The sequence below is a fragment of the Balaenoptera borealis genome (assembly GCF_965194805.1).
Source record: "Balaenoptera borealis genome assembly, chromosome: X".
Lineage (NCBI taxonomy): Eukaryota > Metazoa > Chordata > Mammalia > Artiodactyla > Balaenopteridae > Balaenoptera > Balaenoptera borealis.
In genome coordinates this window covers 59,362,539-59,383,147 of record NC_138881.1, presented here as the reverse complement: position 1 = coordinate 59,383,147, position 20,609 = coordinate 59,362,539, and the positions used below count along the sequence as shown (strand labels likewise).

The following is a 20,609-nucleotide window of genomic DNA, read 5'->3' as shown; positions in this document are numbered from 1 at the left end:
TAAAAAATGGTATGTGCAAGTATGATCTAATCTTGGTATACATTATGTATACACAAGTGTGTAAAGGCCTGGAAGCTAGCTATACACAAAACAAGTTAACGGTGATTTTCTTTGGTGGTGGGATTACAGGTTTGTATTTCCCTCTTTTTGCCTATCTATATTAATTTTCTACAATGAACAATAATATTTAAATAATAATTTTTATTTTTATTTTTTTTAAATAATAATTTTTAAAAGTTTAAAAAACATATTTTGTACACCATGACTGCTATCAGGTAAAATTATGCAACTACGGGAACAAAGACTGGGAGGTGATATGCAAAAATGAAAAGTTATTATGTTGGCATAGTAGGATTATAAATGACTTTTTTCTTGTAACAAAACTTATTTTCAACATTTTTATGATGAAAGTAATATATGTTTCTTATAGAAAATTCTCTATAGAAGAAAATTTTTTTTATAAATTTCTTTTTAAAATAAATTTTATTTATTTATTGCTGCATTGGGTCTTCGTTGCTGCACACAGGCTTCCTCTAGTTGCAGCGAGTAGGGGCTACTCTTTGTTGTGGTGCGCGGGCTTCTCATTGCGGTGGCTTCTCTTGTTGTGGAGCACGGACTCTAGGTGCACGGGCTTCAGTAGTTGTGGCATGCCAGCTCAGTAGCTGTGGCTTGTGGTCTCTCAAGTACAGGCTCAGTAGTTGCAGCGCAGTGGTTAAGAATCTGCCTGCCAATGCAGGTGACACGGGTTCGAGCCCTGGTCCGGGAAGATCCCACATGCCGCGGAGCAACTAAGCTCGCGTGCCGCAACTACTGAAGCCTGCGCGCCTGGAGCCCATGCTCCGCAACAAGAGAAGCCACCGCAATGAGAAGCCCGCACATCACAAGGAACAGTAGCCCCCGCTTGCTGCAACTAGAGAAAAGCCCGCGTGCAGCAACAAAGACCCAACGCAGCCAAAAATAAAATAAATACATTAAATAAATTTTTTAAAAAACCCATTCACTTTATAGCAGTACACCATATATACTCAATAAATATTTGTTAATCAATAAATACTAAAAAAACAAAAAACAAAAACAAAAACCCTGCGCCACCAGGGAAGCCCTCTATGGAAAAATTTAAAAAATAAAATGAAAACCACTCTTCATCCCACTGTGCAGATGTAACGAGTGTTACAATTTTCCTGTATTTCCTTCCAGACTTTTTTTTTAATTAATTAATTAATTTATTTATTTATTTATGGCTGTGTTGGGTCTTCGTTTCTGTGCGAGGGCTTTCTCCAGTTGCGGCGAGCGGGGGCCACTCTTCATCGCGGTGCGCGGGCCTCTCACTATCGCGGCCTCTCTTGTTGCGGAGCACAGGCTCCAGACGCGCAGTTTCAGTAATTGTGGCTCACGGGCCCAGTCGCTCCACGGCATGTGGGATCCTCACAGACCAGGGCTCGAACCCGTGTGCCCTGCATTGGCAGGCAGATTCTCAACCACTGCGCCACCAGGGAAGCCCAACATTTTTGTTAAAAAAAAATAAGTATAGAAAAAGTCTGGGGGCTTCCCTGGTGGCGCAGTGGTTGAGAATCTGCCTGCCAATGCAGGGCACACGGGTTCGAGCCCTGGTCTGTGAGGATCCCACATGCCGTGGAGCGACTGGGCCCGTGAGCCACAATTACTGAAACTGCGCGTCTGGAGCCTGTGCTCCGCAACAAGAGAGGCCGCGATAGTGAGAGGCCCGCGCACCGCGATGAAGAGTGGCCCCCGCTCGCCGCAACTGGAGAAAGCCCTCGCACAGAAACGAAGACCCAACACAGCCATAAATAAATAAATAAATTTATTTAAAAAAAATGCGGTCATACTTAATTTTGTATACTGTTTGTCTCACTTGACATTGTATCATGAGCATTGTTCCATGTCCCCTGTCCATCTTGCGGCTGTATCTTAATTTAATTCCATATTGTCGAACACTCATGGTTTCCATTTTTTAATTTTTTTTTGCTGCACCACGTGGCTTGTGGGATCTCAGTTCCCTGACTAGGAAATGAACCCAGGCCACGGCAGTGAAAGCCTGGAATCCTAACCACTAGGCCACTGGGGAACTCCGTCCAATTTTTTATCTTAAAAATAGAATGCTTCGATGAGCGTATTTTACATAAATCTTCATGTTCATCTCTGATTATTCCCTTAGGATAATGTTTTTAAACTGGAGTTACTAGATGCAAAGGATGAAAATTCTTAAGGCTCTTGATGCAGTGTCAAATAGCTTTCAGCAAAATTGTACTGAGTTACACTCCCACACACAGTGTGTCAGTGCCTGCTTTATCATATCCTCATCATAACATTTTCTTTAAAGCAGTACTGTGTTCAAAAACATGGGTTTCAGAAACAGATAGCCCTGTATCCAAACCCTGGCTTTACCATTTATAAATACGTGACTTTAGGAAAGTTGCCTAATTATTCTGATCTTCAGTTTTCCCACCTGTAAAAATGGGCATACTACCACCAACCCTGAGGGTTACTGTGAGGATTAAAGAAGATAATGTATTAGGTTGGACTTCCCTGGTGGCGCAGTGGTTAAGAATCCGCCTGCCAATGCAGGGGACACAGGTTCAAGCCCTGGTCCGGGAAGATCCCACATGCCGCGGAGAAACTAAGCCCGTGTGCCACAACTACTGAGCCTGCGCTCTAGAGCCCACGAGCCAAAGCTACTGAGCCTGTGTGCCACAACTACTGAAGCCTGAGTGCCTAGAGCCCGTGCTCCACAACAAGAGAAGCCACTGCAATGAGAAGCCCGTGCACCGCAACTAAGACTAGCCCTTGCTCGCTGCAACTAGAGAAAGCCCGTGTGCAGAAAGGAAGACCCAACGCAGCCAAAAAAAAAAAAAAAAATACTAGGATAATGTATTAGGTTGAACCATATTAAATCGCCAACATTCAATCATTTTGACCTACAAAAATGTTTTCCATATTGTTCAACCTAATACATAAAGCATGCTATCTGGCAAATGGTAGTTCTTGAAATTATTATTATGGAAGCAGGATAACAAAAATGAATAGCATCCTTACTGAAACCCCTCAGGTTTAGAAGAAATAAGCAGAGATAAACTCCTAAAGAAAAACTTCTGGCCATTTTACAAAAGCAGTAGAGGCTTCAAGTACAAAAGGGAAAGGGGAAGAAGAGACCAAAACTAGAGGGAAAGAGTTGGGAGACCACCTGCCCTTTCCCAGCTGGAAATATTTCTTGTCATTTACATTCAAATGTCCTTACTCTGTGGAAGATGGGAAAATACAGATTTCCTAAATTTGAAAAAGGAAATAAGGAAACTATATAAATAAGGAAACTATAAACATAAAGAACAGTAAGTTTTGTGTCGATGTTTAGCTATTGCAAAACAGGGAGAAGAGAGAAATGCTGTAAGCCAGTATTTCTCAAACTTGGTCTCATAATAAGAATCACCTGGGATGCTTTAAAGCTCATTTCCAAGCCCACATCCCAGTTAAACTGAACCATATTGTAGAGGAGGGGCTGGGAAACTTGTATAGTTACCCCAGGTAATTATGATAATCAGACAAGTCTGGGAAACTGCTGTACAAATACCTATAGCTTTCAAGAAGGCAATGACGAATTCATAATAACCTCATGGGTGAAGAAATAGGAAATAGTTGGTGGATACTGCAGGCCATATTGGTAGTAATAATAAAATTAAGAGGAGTCAAAATATAAGGAGCCTGGCAGACTTGCCTGTAGTTCTTCTATAGCAAAGTTATCCCAAATTGCAATTCTCTGTTATTCCTGAATGAACCCATTTTTCTGGTAAAATAATTGGCTGTTTTATTTCTACGGTCAACACCTTCAATGGACTTTCGTACAAAGCAGGCTTTCCCAACTTCCTTTTTTCCTCTGTAAAATAACATTCCTCCCCTTGGTCTCTGGAGTTGCCTATCATTTGCTATAGTTGGCATGTCCTTAATTGCTATTCCTCTGCCATTCCTAAATAAACTCATATTGCTGGTTAAAAAAAATGTAAGGAGTCTATCAAAAGTTCATTACTTACTTTGGTGGCTTTAACTTATGTTCACAACTTCTTTGCTACTTCTTGCTCTAGGAGATGGAACTTAATTTCCCCTCACCTTGAGTGTGAACTAGATTCAGTGACTTGCTTCTAAGGAACAGTACATGGAAAAGGAGAACTAGTAATTTTATAGTGGAGAAACCTGGCAGACAGCTCCTTAACCAAGTGATTAAGGTTAACATCACCAGTGATAAGTCATGCTGATATTCTGTGCACCACCTGGTATGATGTGACGAGAAAGGCACTTCACACTGTGGTCTTCTTCGCCCACATGCATACCACCAGGATAATGAGAAAAATATCAGACAAACCCAAATTGAGGGCCATTCTACAAAATACTGGACTAGTACTCTTCCAAAGCATCAAGGTCATGAGAGACAAGGAAAGACCAAGAAACTTTCACAGACTGGAGGAGACTAAAGAGACATAATGATTAAATGCAACGTGGTATCCTGGATTGGATCCTGGAACAGAAAAAGGACATAGGTGAAAAAACTAGTGAAATTTGAATAGAGTCTCTAGTTTGGTTAATAGAACTGTACCAATGCTAATTTCTTAGTTTTGATAAATGTACCAGATTAAGATGTTAACATTAGGGGAAGTCAGATAAGGGTATAGGGGACCTGTCTGTACTATATTTGAAACCCTACTGTAAATCCAAAGTTATTTCAACATAAAACTATTGAAGAAAAAAATATAATTTCTTATGTGGTAGGTACACATTTAAAGGTTTTATTATTCTTTACATCTACTACATCCATTATATTCTTTTTTAAAATTTTTTATTTTGAACAGTTTGTTTTATTCTTTAAATTTTTATTTATTTGGCTTAATTTTTATTTATTTGGCTGCATTGGGTCTTCCTTGCTGCACGTGGGCTTTTAGCTGCAGCGAGTGGGGCTACTCTTCATTGTGGTGCGCGGGCTTCTCACTGCGGTGGATTCTCTCATTGTGGAGCCCGCGGTAGTTGCAGCACACAGGTGCTAGAGCACGCGAGCTTCAGTAGTTGCGGCACGTGGGCTCTAGGGCACGTGGGCTTCAGTAGTTGTGGCTCGCGGGCTCTAGAGCACAGGCTCAGTAGTTGTGGTGCACAGGCTCAGCTGCTCCGCAGCATGTGGTATCTTCTAGGACCAGGGATCGAACCCATGTCCCCTGTGTTGGCAGGCAGATTCTTAACCACTGCACCACCAGGGAAGTCCCCATCCATTATATTCTTTTTTTAAGTTTATTTTATTGAAGTATAGTTGATTTACAATGTTGTGTTTATTTCTGCTGTACAGCAAAGTGATTCAGCTATACAGATATATACATTCTTTTCTATATTCTTTTCCATGATGGTTTATCACAGGATATTGAAGATAGTTCCCTGTGCTATACAGTAGGACCTTGTTTATCCATTCTCTATAGTTTGCATCTGCTAATCCCAAACTCCCAATCCCTCTCTCCCCTATCCCCCATTATATTCTTTTATACACATGAACTATTTTATAATTTAAAAACCAATATAGGAAAAATGTAAGGGATCTAAAACAAGCCATCTGTGGAAGGGACCTACAAAATTTTTAATACTCCAAATTCAATTAAGTTGATTTGGGGTAAGCACAGGATGGATTGTTCCAGTAGGTAAGAAGCTTTTATTTTAGCAAATATACAGGCTTTCTTTAGTTGCGTCGAGTGGGGGCTACTCTTCGTTGCGGTGCGTGGGTCTCTCGTTGCGGTGGCTTGTCTTGTTGTGGAGCACAGGCTCTAGAGCGCAGGCTCAGCAGTTGTGGTGCTCGGGCTTAGTTGCTCCGCGGCATGTGGAATCTTCCCGGACCAGGGCTCGAACCCGTGTCCCCTGCATTGGCAGGCGGATTCTTAACCACTGTGCCACCAGGGAAGCCCTACTGAGCTCTATCTGACGAAATGGGATATTAACAGAGCAAGGATAGTCTGCAAGTCATCAGATACGAGAGTCCAAGGTAAAGGCCAAAGTCATCAATATTCCCCAGCACTGTCTAGGAGGCTGTTCTGGTATCAAATCCATCCCTATACAGAAGATGGGTACATGAGGTTATGACAGCTTGATCCCAGCCATTCAAATTGGCCCGTGTAACAACCAGATAATCGTGTGTCTTCTGATGTGATGCAACAGGAAGCACACACCATCAGTTATGAAACATCTTGTTCCTCCCCCTCCCTCGAAAATAAAAACATTCTGAACTTGACTCTAATCAAGCCTCCTGGCCTAACTTCCCGTTTACAGGATATACAGGGAATAGAAGACTATTGGGGATGCAGTCAGCCATACTGGGAGAAAGTCAAAGTGACCTGGTTTTCTCAACAACAAATGCCATTAAAAAAAGAGAGAGAGGTGGAACTGTTAAAGATTAGAAAGGACTTAAAAGACGTGAACCAAATATAATGTTTGAATCCTGATTTCAACAAGCCAAATGTATACCTTTTTTTGAGACAATGGGGACATTTGTACATAGATGGGGTATTAGATAGTATAAGGGGATTTTTTGGGGGGGGGGCTGCGCCATGCAGTATGAGGGACCTTAGTTCCCCGACCAGGGATCGAACCCGTGCCCCCTGCAGTGGAAGCTCGGAGCCTTAACCACTAGACTGCCAGGGAAGTCCCGTGATTATTGTCATTTTTGGTATGTGATAAAGGTAGAGGAGTTTTTAAAGTTTTATCCGTAAGAGCTACATAATGAATAATTTTCTGGCAAAATATGATGTCTGGGATTTACTTTAAAATACTACAGCACCTCTCCAAGAAAAGGGGGAGGGATAGATGAAAGAAGACTGGCAAAATGTTGATAATTGTTCAAGCTATATGAGGGGTTCATGAGGGTTCATTATACACCTCTACTTTTAAGTATGTTTGGAATTTTCCATAGTAAAAATTTAAAGGTAAAATCCAACTTACTGCCCTGGTTCTGATTGTCTCCTCACTAAGCAACATTCTGATTACAAAGTCTTCTCGTGTAGACTTGTCAACTAGCAGAAAATGTACTAATGAGCAAATATGAGTACTTGCCTACTTGTTAAATTTCTCATTGTTGATTAACAAATTAGTGAATGTTTATATATCAGTTTGCTTTAAGGTTTAGACACAGCTTCTGATTGGTGAGGCAGAGACCATGGGCTGGGATGAATGCTACCACTGGTCAACTAACTGCGTGGCCAACTGGTCTTCCCTGAGTGGACGGATTACCTCCCAACAGTTTTGCATTCACTGTCTTACCAGCGTGCCGTGCTTTCCTACTTGAACTGCAACACTGGTAGATTGTGAATTAGGAACTGAGGAGTTGTGGAATTAGAACAAGGAAAGAAGGTCCTCTTCTCCTACTCATCATTACTATTTGTAACAATAAAATGAGAGTTAACACATACTGAGTGCTTACTATGTGCCAGACACTATTCTAAGCACTTCACAATGTATTTTTCATTTAATCTTTATGATTATCCTACTATCCTACATTCACAGATGAGGAAACTTAACGCCCAGGGGACTTGCCTAAAGAGCCATAGGACTCTGACTTAAAAGGCATGTTCCTAGGCATTAAGACATATTATCTTCATTTGAAAACAATGCCGTAAGTCATCTGGTTTATTTTGTAAATCACACACAGGAGCATCTCTGAACTGTCTCTAGGCTCTGAAGCAGCATATTACAGACTAGGCAAGTAAATATGTCCCTGGCAAAATGCACAAGGGTAGCATATGTTGGAGAACAGAAGATTTTGTAATGAGTACTGGGGGGAGGGGACAGGGCAGTATAGCCTCTTTTACCTGTATATTGAGATATTATCTTCTAAGTCTTGGGCACTACCTATGTTAAGACAGGACACCTAGGGAAGGCGCCAGGCTGTCCTCTTTACACAGCTCCTACTGAATCAAAAGCAGTTTAAGTGCTTGAAATTTTAATAATTAGAGGTTTGCATGGAAAAGCTTAGAATTTGTGTTATAAAATGAGGAGCCCTTGAAACTAGAAATTAATTGACTAAACTGGTACGTGAAATGTGTATAAATTGAATGGATGTATTACTATGTAATAACTTACTTCGAAATAATAATTTAAAAAATCATCATGCTAGGATGGAGTCAAAGAGAACAACTTCTGATTTAGTTGCAAGAAATTTCTCGTCTTACCTTTTTAAAGAATTTATATTTTCTGGCAAACAAATTCTGCCCAGTCTGATATTTATTGCTCAGAGTTAGGAGAAGCCATACTTGCTTGGTGATCTGAGAGTTAAATCTCATAACTTACAATTTGATTCTAAAGTTAAAAAAAAAATGAAATGAGAAGCAAAACTTTTAAAACCCCAAGTTTTGGGAATTCCCTGGCTGTCCAGTGGTTAGGACTCGGCGCTTTCACTGCCTCAGCCCAAATTCAATCCCTGGTCAGGGAACTAAGATCCTGCAAGCCGCGTGGCCAAGCTTTTATTCTAAACTTGAATTTCAGAAACACATCAAGTAACTTGGAAGAAAAGCTAAAATATTTACATTACAAAAGTTAGTGGCGGGGCTTCCCTGGTGGTGCAGTGGTTGAGAATCTGCCTGCCAATGCAGGGAACACGGGTTCGAGCCCTGGTCTGGGAAGATCCCACATGCCGCGGAGCAACTAGGCCCGTGAGCCACAATTGCTGAGCCTGCGCGTCTGGAGCCTGTGCTCCGCAACAAGAGAGGCCGCGATAGTGAGAGGCCCGCGCACCGCGATGAAGAGTGGCCCCTGCTTGCCGCAACTGGAGAAAGCCCTCGCACAGATACGAAGACCCAACACAGCCAAAAATAAAAATAAATAAAATAAAGAATTATTAAAAAAAAAAAAAAAAAGTTAGTGGTGGACAAATTCTTACGCTTTTTTCATATCTGCAATAATTTGGCTTTATTACAGTACTTGGAGCTGTCTAGAGCCATCAGATATTTGTGTTTTACTTTTATTTGACTGTCATAAAGAGTTGTTTATTTTAAATAAAGGAGAGTCAAGTAAACTGAAAAGTTGTTTTCTGGCCCTGCCAGAAAGGGAGATGAAGTCAATACATGGTTCTGAAGCTTTCCCCTCTACCTGTGTAGATTCTCATCCATAACAGTGACTCACCAAGGCACTGATTTTCAGCCAAGGGGATAGTAAAACTCTGGGTGAGAGTGGAAGCAACTCTCCATGTGGGGGGAGAAGATTAACAGGGAATGGGAGTTTGAAAACGTCTCTCAAGTAATTCTGACAAACCCTCCCTTCCTGAGGATTTCTACTTAGTCTGGAATATTTTGCAATTTCACATTAAGATCGAGGTTTCACTTTAAGGAGCTAGAATAACTTAAATTGGTCTAAATGTGTGAACTATTGTTTATTCAGAACAGATAAGAACCACAGCTAACATTCACTGGGTGTGAACCATGTGCCAGGCACTGTGCTGAGCACTTCATAGGCACTATCTCATTTAACTCTCACTACAACTCTGTCAGATAGCTGAGGAAGCAATGTTAGTTAATTGCTAGTAAGCTGTTATACATAAGTATACATGATATTTAAGCCTGTATTTCAAACCACCACACACTACACTGTTTCTAAGACACTTGGATCTGAAATGTGGGTTTTTGTTGAAATATTTTTATCCTCATAGTCCACAAAGAGATTCTACTGGAATCTGGAGTTACAGCTGGCAATCACAAGGTTGGAGGAAGTGAAACGACTGATAAATTTACCTCAAGAGAATGAAAAAGTGTTGTCCCAACTTTTCTCTCTATTGTAAATTGGCGATCGAGCCTGTAACTTGCTTATGATTTTGTCTAAAGATTTAGGAGTATTTAAATGATGCTCTATTGTTTGCAACTTAGACACCTTTGGTGAGAAAGTTACGTTAAACCTCAGACTACACCTCTTTTTAAATTACTTTCTTAAGCAGGAGTCTAATAAGCACCTGATATTATATACAAAACTTATGTACACACCGCTGTATTTAAAATAGATAACCAACAAGGACCTCCCGTATAGCACAGGGAACTCTGCTCAATACTCTGTAATAGGGACTTCCCTGGTGGCACAGTGGTTAAGAATCCGCCTGCCAATGCAGGGGACATGGGTTCAAGCCCTGGTCCGGGAAGTTCCCACATGCCGCGGAGCAACTCAGCCCGTGCGCCACAACTACTGAGCCTGCGCTCTAGAGCCCACTAGCCACAACTACTGAGCCTGTGTGCCACAACTACTAAACTCCGCACGCCTAGAGCCCATGCTCCGCAACAAGAGAAGCCACCGCAATGAGAAACCCGCGCACCACAATGAAGAGTAGCCCCCGCTCGCCACAACTAGAGAAAGCCCACGTGCCACAACAAAGACCCAACGCAGCCAAAAATAAAAAAAAAAGAAAATTAAAAAAAAATTACTCTGTAATAACCTAAATGGGAAAAGAACTTGAAAAAGAATAGATACGTGTATATGTATAACTATGTTGTACACCTGCAACTAACACAACATTGTTAATCAGCTATGCTCCACTATAAAATAAAATTTTTAAAAAAATTTTTTAAAAATAAAAAAACTTTATGTGTATTTATATTTTTTCTGGAAGGAAAATTCACAGCTTTTACTATATTTTCAAAATTGTCCATATCCCCAAACAGGGTAAGATCCATTATTTTAACCACTATTTGATAGACTGAGAGCTGTTTGATAGAGAACAAAGGTAAAGGCTGAAAATTCCTCATTGATAAGAAATCCATTAGTTTTAAATTTAAGTATTGAAACCTACGAATTTTTGTAATATAATATCGGGGAAACTTCATCAAATTGTCTAAATCAGGGATGGGGAAGGACGGGACTGGCGGGGTGGGGCAGGTCTCCCTATCACTTGGGAGGCTTTAAAAAAAACCCTCCTGGGACTTCCCTGGTGGCGCAGTGGTTAAGAATCTGCCTGCCAATGCAGGGGACACAGGTTCGAGCCCTGATCTGGGAAGATCCCACATGCCGCGGAGCAACCAAGCCCGTGAGCCACAACTACTGAGCCTGCGCGTCTGGAGCCTGTGCTCCACAACAGGAGAGGCCGCCGCGACAGTGAGAGGCCTGCGCACCGCAATGAAGAGTGGCCCCCGCTCTCCGCAACTGGAGAAAGCCCTTGCACAGAAACGAAGACCCAACACAGCCAAAAATAAATAAATAAATAAATAAATAAATAAATAAATAAAAACAACAACAAAAAAAAAAACGGAAAAAAAAAAAACCTCCTCCCAGACTCTGGTGACCTTCCCCACCACCAGAATCTAGAGCCACCCCATCCCCCCTCTCCCAGAATCTAGAACATTTGTTTACTAATGAATGCTCATCTTAACTCCCAGTGTATTTGGGGAAGAAACAAAGAAACAAATAAGACTGGTTTAAACTCTTGCCTTCAGGGTCATAATATGTGCCCAGCACTATGCTGATGTTATTTTAAAAGATAGGCAGACTGTCAATATTTAGGATAAAGGAATTTAGGAAGTGAGTTGTCTAAAATAAACAGCTTCTAATATACTTTCTTCTGATACAGTTGTGAAAACTGAAGCAAAATATATCTGGCACCCTACCAACCTTCATTTTTCATTGATAAATTCTTTTTCCTTCCTACGTATTTAACTATGTCTCTAGTTTTGGGAACTAGAGCAAATAAATGTGCTCCCAAGTTTTCCCATATAGCTGTTTCCTCCCTTTATAGTATTCCAGATTTCATAAGAAGGAAACATAGGAAAAATGAATAAATTTGTGATCATTGATATGACATACCCTCCACCTACTAAAATGTAATTTAATTCTGCTTACTCTGTTATTTGACCACTTCTTACAGTTAACTGAGTCAAATTTTTGGTGATACAAGTTCTTATTTGTACTGTGTAAGTGAGAGTCACAAACACAGGATATAAGTACACATTTTTATTTTACTGTAAATCAGGATGAGTGGATATTTTTAAAAGTTGAAAAGCTGTAATGTACAGTTGATTGAAAACACTGCATTCTGAGACCCCAAAATGTGGAAAATCCAAACCTGTACAGGCAGTTTTAAATAAATGATTTTTAAAGTCTTACATCTATTTAAACCAACTTGCAGAATTTATAATTTATATGTAATTTGTCAGTTTACGTATGACATTTATACATAATAGATTGAATGTATAACATTAAGGGTAATTTATTATTTTTTAAAACCTTGAATATTAAGTTATTATGAACCAAAAAGCAAAGGATAAATTTGTAGTACTATATACCTGATAATTAAAAAATTGTGATTCTATATTTCTTCTAAAGTACTTATGTTTACCAAAGGATTATTATGAATATTGTTGCTAATATTATTTTAAGGACCATCTGCATCAGAATTATAGATGTGCATGTTAAAAATGCACATTCCAAGCCCAGGAATTTAAATTTACAATAAGCAACCCCTATTCCCATTTTGATGTAATACTTGTTGAAGAACAGTGATGCCGACCAGGGACCTCTGGGGCTCCTGGGCAGGGAGGCCTTTTTGTCCCCCATTTCTTGTAGGCAAAACTCCAGCCTCCATGACCTTCCCTGAGTTCCAAAGGGCAGACCTGAACAGTTGCTAATCAAGGGACTGAGGCAAGACTAACGGGACCAGAGAAGCTCAGGAGATTAGGAGATCCTGCACACACCCTAATCTTGTCAGCAACCCCACCCTTTTGAAACTCTGCAGAAGAAAGAAGAATGCAAGATTGTTACTGCCTTGATCCTTATCACATACCTCTGACCACTACCCCTGACTATATAACCTCTCCCTATTCCCCAGTGAAGGGGGGCACAGTTCTTGAGGCGCTAGCCTGCTGTGTTCCCCTTTGCCTGGCAAAGAAAGCAAGCCATTCTTTCTCCCCCATAACACTGTCTCCATATTTCTGTTTGGCATTGCTGCACAGAGAGCCAAGATTTTGGCAACAAATTTGGGGGCTCGTCCGGGATTGACTCGCGGGCAGGAGGCCCCGTAGGGGCCTCGGCTTGATCGGTTGCTCAGGGATTTCCCTCCACGCCACCCTCCCCAGGGAGAGCAGAGGGTTGGAGGATTTCTCTGAGGCCAGATCGCCAGGGTTCCCCTGCCATAGGGCCCTGCCCCGATCACACCCGACCCGCCGTCTCAGCTGCAGAACTCCCTGGCTGCGGCGGAGATCGGGGGAGAGGTTGCCCTAGCAGCTGCCGAGGCTTTCTTTGCCTTGAGGACACCTTCCTTCTCCCTTCTCCGCACCAGCCCGGACATCTACTCTGAGAAGACATTAACTCTTGGAGGATCAGAGGAGGATCAGAAAGAGGGCGTTTGGTACGTCGCAACAAACTTGCCAGCAATTTGGTAAGTCTCCTGGAGTGCACACCGTGGCCTTTTTGACTATGTCCGTTTGGGGAACTTCGGTTCCAGTTTGGGGAGTTCTCCCTGTGAAGGGAAATTCCATTTGTAAGGCGCCGCTTCGGACAAAGGTCACAGGTCTAGTGGGACTGGGAAGTCACATTTGGGGCATTTTTGCCATTTGGTTTTTGATCTCTGGGCATCTCTTTGCTGTTTTTTTAAAATTTTGAGTGTGGCTTCCAGCTGGCGAGGTTTGGGTTCGTTTGGTTACTTTGGTTTGAGCGTGCAGACATGTTACTAACTGCTCAAGCTAGAATGGGAAGCGCTTCCTCTAAGTTTCCACCCCTACCGGGGAGCCCCTTAGAAAAAAGTTTGAATGACTTCGGTCAACCTATAGCTATGATCCAATGACAAAGAAAAATGGCCTAAAAATGGGTCTCTTGCAATTAGATCTTTATTGCCACAGGATGGGAAAATGGACTGAGGTTCCCTTATGTCCAGAACTTTCTCCTATAATTGAAAGCCTGAGGAATCAGAAAAACTCTCCTGGCTCAGGGAGGAAAACAAGCCTCCCCCACTGCTGCACGTTCCCTTACTCCTTCAGATTGTTCTGATAAGCCTTAGTAGACCCTGGAACGTGGAATATCGAGGTTCCGGGCTTGGCCAAAGATATCCAGCCAGTGATTATTAAGTAAAAGGGTTATATAGTGTCTAAATATAAGGTACCAATTTCTTAAACGTAGGGAAGATCCTCAAAAAATGTTTGTAAATAGATTACCAAAATAGGAGGCCACTGGTCTGACTAAACTAACCATAGCTGATATTCAGAGCCTGATAGGAATTTTGGAAGAGGCCTTCTCCCCTAAGCTAAATGAGGAAAAGTAGAACTTTCCAACATGGGTGAATGGGTCTGTCAGTCCCTCAATATCGTTAAGGTAGCCACCCAATTCTTTGAAAAAGAAAACAAAACTGTCCTTGTTTTACAAATGTAGTCTTTACAGGACCAGAGGTGTGGCTCCGAAAATAATCCAAAACCCACCAATCTCTTTTACCACTCCCAAAACCTTCCCTATTTATCTTAAGAGGCTTATAAATATTAAACAAAAGGGAAACAAAGTCATCCTAGGAGGAACTTGCCTGTACCATTGAGATGCAAATGTCCTGTCTGGTCTTCTCAGGAACACTTAACCTCTGCCATCTTTTTAAACTGGAAATTTTAAAAAGGGTAAAGTAATTTACAATTTGACTTGTCAAGGATAAATAGAAATCTTAAGTGTCTTTTCTTCTGTAAACACTAGTAAAAAGGGTTTAACCATCTAGATAGGTGACCTTGATGTGTTCCATCTGCTAGAAGCCCAAGTTGAATCCAACCCCTTGTAACTGATGGCTTTTATGTTGTACCTGACTCAGGGCTGAAATTTTCGAATGGAAACTATGAGGCCTCTATGTTTGTTTGTGTGTTCGTATGTGTCTGTATGTGTGTTGTAGGTGTATGGTATTGCCAAAAATGAATTCGTAAAAGAGCTCTACTTAATTGGCTTTTAAAAAAATCAAGTGCTTATATAAATACTCAGAAATAGAAAATAATCTGGCTAGAATGAATTTCAGGTTCATGTCATCCGGAAAATATTCAGTACTAAACTGATATCCAGTATTGAAGGTGGCTTAAGCTTGTTGGTTTGATTAATATAGATATGTTAGAGTCATCAATGTCAAGTATAATACTTCTGTTGTACCTAGGTTTACTAGAGGTCAAATAAGACCTTATTCTATCTCTATTACAAATTTGTCAATAAGAAAAGGAACTCAATGGGAAAAAACTTTTACGGAAAGTAAGATATGTGTTTTTAGTAAAAGAAGGTGCGAAGGGCTTCCCTGGTGGCGCAGTGGTTAAGAATCCACCTGCCAATGCAGGGGACACGGGTTCGAGCCCGGGTCCTGGAAGATCCCACATGCCGAGGAGCAACTAAGCCCGTGCGCCACAACTACTGAGCCTGCGCTCTAGAGCCCGCGAGCCACAACGACTGAAGCCCGCGTGCCTAGAGCCTGTGCTCCGCAACAAGAGAAGCCACCGCAATGAGAAGCCCGCGCACCTCAACGAAGAGTAGCCCCCGCTCCCACAACTACAGAAAGCCTGCGTGCGGCAATGAAGACCCAACGCAGTCAAAAATAAATTAAATAAGTTTTTTTAAAAAGCATTAAAAAATGTGTGAAGAATGAAAAATACTGAAAAGAGTGATACATGATCAGGATTTTCTAAGATTGGACTAAATTTAGTTGGGTACATGGATTTCAGTAGGAATGGGCTAGAACAAGACTGGATTTGGTTTCTCCCTCCAAAGTATTCTTGAAATGCTGCTTTTGACAACAGATTGTGTGAGTTTCTTTGCCTTTAAGTGATTTGTATTTGCTTTTGAGATCTCTTGCTACTTTGGTTTAAGAAATAAGTACTGTCTCACAGTGACTGATGATCTTATTTGACCAAGTGTTTTAAAATTTTTTGGCAAACTTCCCAAATATCAAACCTTAAAGTATTTTTTTGATTTCCAGCTAACTTTGGGATACTTTAGAGGGCACCTGAGGTATCTTAAAGAGAAATATTCAACTAGGATTTTTTGGTGTGTTAAGTTTAATGTAATCATTTGTAATTCTGGTTACTGTAACCAAGTTTATCAATTACACTGTACTCAGATGTTTAACCATGGCTTTTAAGTCTTCTGTCATTTATAGATACTTTTGTACTCTGACGTTGTTACAAAAAGCGCTTCATCAGCAAGCAGATTCATAGAAAGGCTATGGAAGCAGTTCCACATCAAGATGACAGCTATACGAGGCCCATACTGACTTAAGACAAGGAACTGTCCTGTCCCTGGGACCCCTAGGTCAGGCATCCAGAGATTTTTACTCCCAACAGGCAGGGTCAATGCCTCTACTCAGCCTTGAAGCAGTTACAGAAGACCGTCACCCCTCTCTGCTTCCCATAAGAATACGGGAGTAAAATCTCTGAGGGAGGAATGAAATAGGAGGGAAGGGGGGGGCAGGGCACAAACTTTAAAGGAATGACATAGCCCGAGGACATGATATAAACTGATTAGAACCAAACAGGTCCAAGATGGCAGAGTTGACTTCCACTAGACCTTGAGCCTCAGTATCCACTCACTGTAACACATCAGCAAGCTAAGTGACACACCCACCAGCACCATGACCTCCAAGGCCGACCATCAAAGATCAAAAAGTGGGCAGTGGCCCAATTCAAGGTGAAGAAACTTTTAAGGAAAGAAAATGTAAATGAGATAAGAGCCTTTAGATAAATTCTATTAAGAATGATTATGCTTTAGAAATGTCTATCTAAAATAGTCTCTCCAGATTCTGGTAACTTGAAAGAAAGTCTAGAGTTGCACTAAATTAAGTGATGGAAGTTTACTGAATAGCTAGGTCATTCCCAAATAAAATAAGATACTGAAACATTAATTACTGAACACTGGCTTCCTCTTACAGAGAAACTAAAGATATTTAGAACTTAATGAATATGTTTGGTGCCATCCTGAGATGTGCTCTATCAGAAAGCAAATTTTTTTATTTTTTTAAATTATCACTGGTATTTATGTTCACCATTCTACAAAACGCTAATGTAAAGGACAGTTCATAATTGCTTACTTCATAGTTTTCACAAGATATTAACGTCTTAAGAGATACGGATTCTAATTTAAACATGTAATTAAAGCTAACAGAAATAATAAGAACATTTCAGTAAACAATAGGAAAGTAGGATGTATGTTTTCAGTAAAGAAGGTATGAGGAATGGAATTAGATTTTATTGAGCGAAAAGGAAGTAGGTCTGACTTAGGGCTGGCTGTTTTCAAATGGAAAATAAAGTGATGGATACAGAAAGTGATAAAAAGTTTTGTGGGAAGTGGACCCCAAGAAAATTTGTCCATGATCAGGACTGACTAAGGTTAAAATAAATTTAATTGAGTAAATGAATTTTAAAAGTAAGTGGGTGCAAAACTTAAATTTGACTTTTCTCTGTTAAGACAAGTTTTCTTAAAATGTTGAACTGCCTTTGATAACAGATTTTAAGTTTCTTGACCTTTTAAGTGATCAGTTCTGTATTTGCCTTTGAAATCTTTTATTGTTACTTTGGCTGGGTGAACAACTATTGTTTCACAGTGGCCTATGATCCTATCTGACTGAGTGTTCTAAGCCCTTACATTTCTATGACAAAACTTCCCAAATCAAATAGTAATAAAGTTTCTTCAACCTCTAGCTAACTTTGGGATGCTTCAAAGGGCCCTGAAACATCCCAAAGAGAGATACTAATCAGGTTCATTTGGTATGTTAAATTACATGGGAAGTATTGTCAAATGAGTAATAAACCTTCTTAGGTTATATTGTATGGTAAATGTTACTAATACAGATATTCTAGAAATTATATGGACTTCATAAAGATCTGATATGTCCTGGTAATAAAATGTTATCAGTCATAATTCTAGTTATTATCTTAAAGTGTTGTATGTCACAACAGTAACCAAGTTACTTTGTCAATTGCATTGTAATCAGATTTTAAACGTGCCTTCTTAAGTCTTTTGTCATTATAGACACTTACCTTTTCAACCTAATGCCTTTGCAAAAAATGCTTCCCCTTCAAGAAGATTTATAGAAAGGACTTTTGGATATATACAAGTTTCTGACTTTCAGACCATAATGCTGAACTGGGTACGAAATTGAAGAATTCTAATGAAAAACCTGATGGCCTCATAAAGCTGTTAACCAAAAAAGGATTAGTTATATAGGATGGAGTGAACTGGTGAATATGGTTATTTTTATGGTTTCTATCTGAAAAAATTACTGGTTTAAATCTGTGTTTTCCAGGTATAAGGAAACCTTCCCCTCAAACTCATTATAACTTACAGAAATTTGGTAAATTATACTTTTTTGTAAGCAGAAGTGAAACATTTATCTTATCTCTCTATCTGCTCCCTCCAGAGACTGGAAACAGCTTTATCGGATAAATTAGGAAGGCTACACCTCACTAGCGGTTACAGAAATCCCAAGGTATTTTGGAGACCTTGAAAAGGGAGGAATTCACCTACATCTGTTAGGCAAAAATCTGTGATAAGCCCTTGGCGTGACTTTCCTAGCCCTGAGAGGTCCTTTAAAAGTCCAGTCTGATCTTACCCTTCCCCCTCCCCATATCCTCAAGTCCATTCTCTAGTAGGTCTGTGTCTTTATTCCCGTCTTGCCACTAGGTTCTTCATGACCTTTTTTTTTTCCCCTTAGATTCCTTATATACGTGTTAGCATACTGTATTTGTTTTTCTCTTTCTGACTTACTTCACTCTGTATGACAGACTCTAACTCCATCCACCTCACTACAAATAACTCCATTTCGTTTCTTTTTACGGCTGAGTCTTCGTTTCTTTTTACGGCTGAGTAATATTCCATTGTATATATGTGCCACATCTTCTTTATCCATTCATCTGTTGATGGACATTTAGGTTGCTTCCATGTCCTGGCTATTGTAAATAGAGCTGCAATGAACATTTTGGTACATGACTCTTTTTGGATTATGGTTTTCTCAGGGTATATGCCCAGTAGTGGGATTGCTGGGTCGTATGGTAGTTCTATTTTTAGTTTTTTAAGGAACCTCCATATTGTTCTCCATAGTGGCTGTATCAATTTACATTCCCACCAACAGTGCAAGAATGTTCCCTTTTCTCCACACCCTCTCCAGCATTTATTGTTTCTAGATTTTTTGATGATGGCCATTCTGACCAGTGTGAGATGATATCTCATTGTAGTTTTGATTTGCATTTCTCTTATGATTAATGATGTTGAGCATTCTTTCGTGAGAGAGTGGCATGGACATATATACACTACCAAACGTAAAACAGATAGCTAGTGGGAAGCAACCGCATAGCACAGGGAGATCAGCTCTGTGCTTTGTGACCACCTAGAGGGGTGGGATAGGGAGGGTGGGAGGGAGGGAGATGCAAGAGGGAAGAGATATGGGAACATATGTATATGTATAACTGATTCACTTTGTTATAAAGCAGAAACTAACACACCATTGTAAAGCAATTATACTCCAATAAAGATGTTCAAAAAAAAAAAAAGTCCAGTCTGAGACTCCTTATAAGTTTCAGCAAAAAGTCTATATGATCAATTACAGTTATATAAATCATCAAACCAAGTTTATTGAGACCACACTTATTTTACAAACCAATTAGTCTTAATTTGGTTACATTTAGTAGAAAAGAGGGTAATTTTAGAGAGAAAAAGATTTTTCAATGAATGTTAAATCCCAGTTTTGTTAATGGAGATCTGTAATTACTAAGACTCATCTCCCACATAGTTCTTTGCTGTTATGTTATATTAATGTAAAGTTTAATTGAATTATTAAAGGATACTCTAAGTTTGTTTCTGAAGCTTATCTCAGTAATTTCTTTGGATGAAGATCAGATGCCCCATGACCTGCAACCAGGGGATTATGCATACTGGAAAAGACATAATTTAAAGGACTATCTCCAACCTGGGCAGAAGGACCCTTTTCAGGTACTCTTAAACATTTTTTATTTATTATTTATTTATTATTTTTATTTTTGGCTGCGTTGGGTCTTCGTTTCTGTGCGAGGGCTTTCTCCAGTTGCGGCAAGTAGGGGCCACTCTTCATCGCGGTGCGCAGGCCTCTCACTATTGCGGCCTCTCTTGTTGTGGAGCACAGGCTCCAGACGCTCAGGCTCAGTAGTTGTGGCTCACGGGCCCAGTTGCTCCGCGGCATGTGGGATCTTCCCAGACCAGGGCTCGAACCCGTGTCCTCTGCATTGGCAGGCAGATTCTCAACCACTGCGCCACCAGGGAAGCCCCTCAGGTACTCTTAACTAGCTTATGCACAGCGAGAAACTGAAGGGAATTGACTCTTGGATTAATTTCCACTCACAAAGGGCCCCTGCACTGGAGTGGCCTATAGAGAGGTTGGTTGACCTCAAAATCACCTCAAAACAATGCTCAAACAAAGGAGAAACTACACTCACACCAGGGCGAGAAGAAGACGACATCAGAAGTAGACAGCTTGCCCGAGATCCTCGACCTGGCTCATCTCCCCCTCACCTGGAAGCTCTCTTACATCCCTTCAAAGCGGGAGACGGGGTGCTGCTGAAGTATGAAAAAGAGCAATGACCTGAGCAGCAGCAGCAGCCTGAAGAAAAAAATGAAAGGGATCTTATCTTAGGACGTTCTTC

At 40.5% G+C, this 20,609-nt stretch overlaps 1 protein-coding gene and 1 long non-coding RNA gene across 7 annotated transcripts in view; one reads left to right on the top strand and one right to left on the bottom strand.

Annotated features, from left to right (window-relative positions):
- Positions 1-1,822, top strand: part of LOC309620813 — a 498,839-nt gene extending 497,017 nt beyond the window's left edge. The window contains exon 2 of the long non-coding RNA XR_014239660.1: positions 1,744-1,822. This is a non-coding gene — a long non-coding RNA (uncharacterized lncRNA). The remainder of the gene's footprint in view (positions 1-1,743) is intronic.
- TAF1 (TATA-box binding protein associated factor 1) overlaps positions 1-20,609 on the bottom strand; it is a 122,868-nt gene that overhangs the window by 3,440 nt on the left and 98,819 nt on the right. The window contains exons 40-41 of one of the 6 annotated variants that reach the window (XM_082376959.1): positions 20,403-20,566; positions 11,610-14,576 (exon numbers count right to left, since the gene is read on the bottom strand). The exons of 1 other annotated variant lie outside the window; for it this stretch is intronic. In XM_082376959.1, the coding sequence (XP_082233085.1) occupies positions 20,475-20,566 (92 nt within the window). In that variant the 3' untranslated portion in view covers positions 11,610-14,576; positions 20,403-20,474. Of the gene's footprint in view, positions 1-11,609; positions 14,577-19,916; positions 20,567-20,609 lie in introns of those variants that run through there. 4 more of the 6 variants (XM_082376960.1, XM_082376950.1, XM_082376951.1 and 1 more) reach the window with 4 other exon arrangements.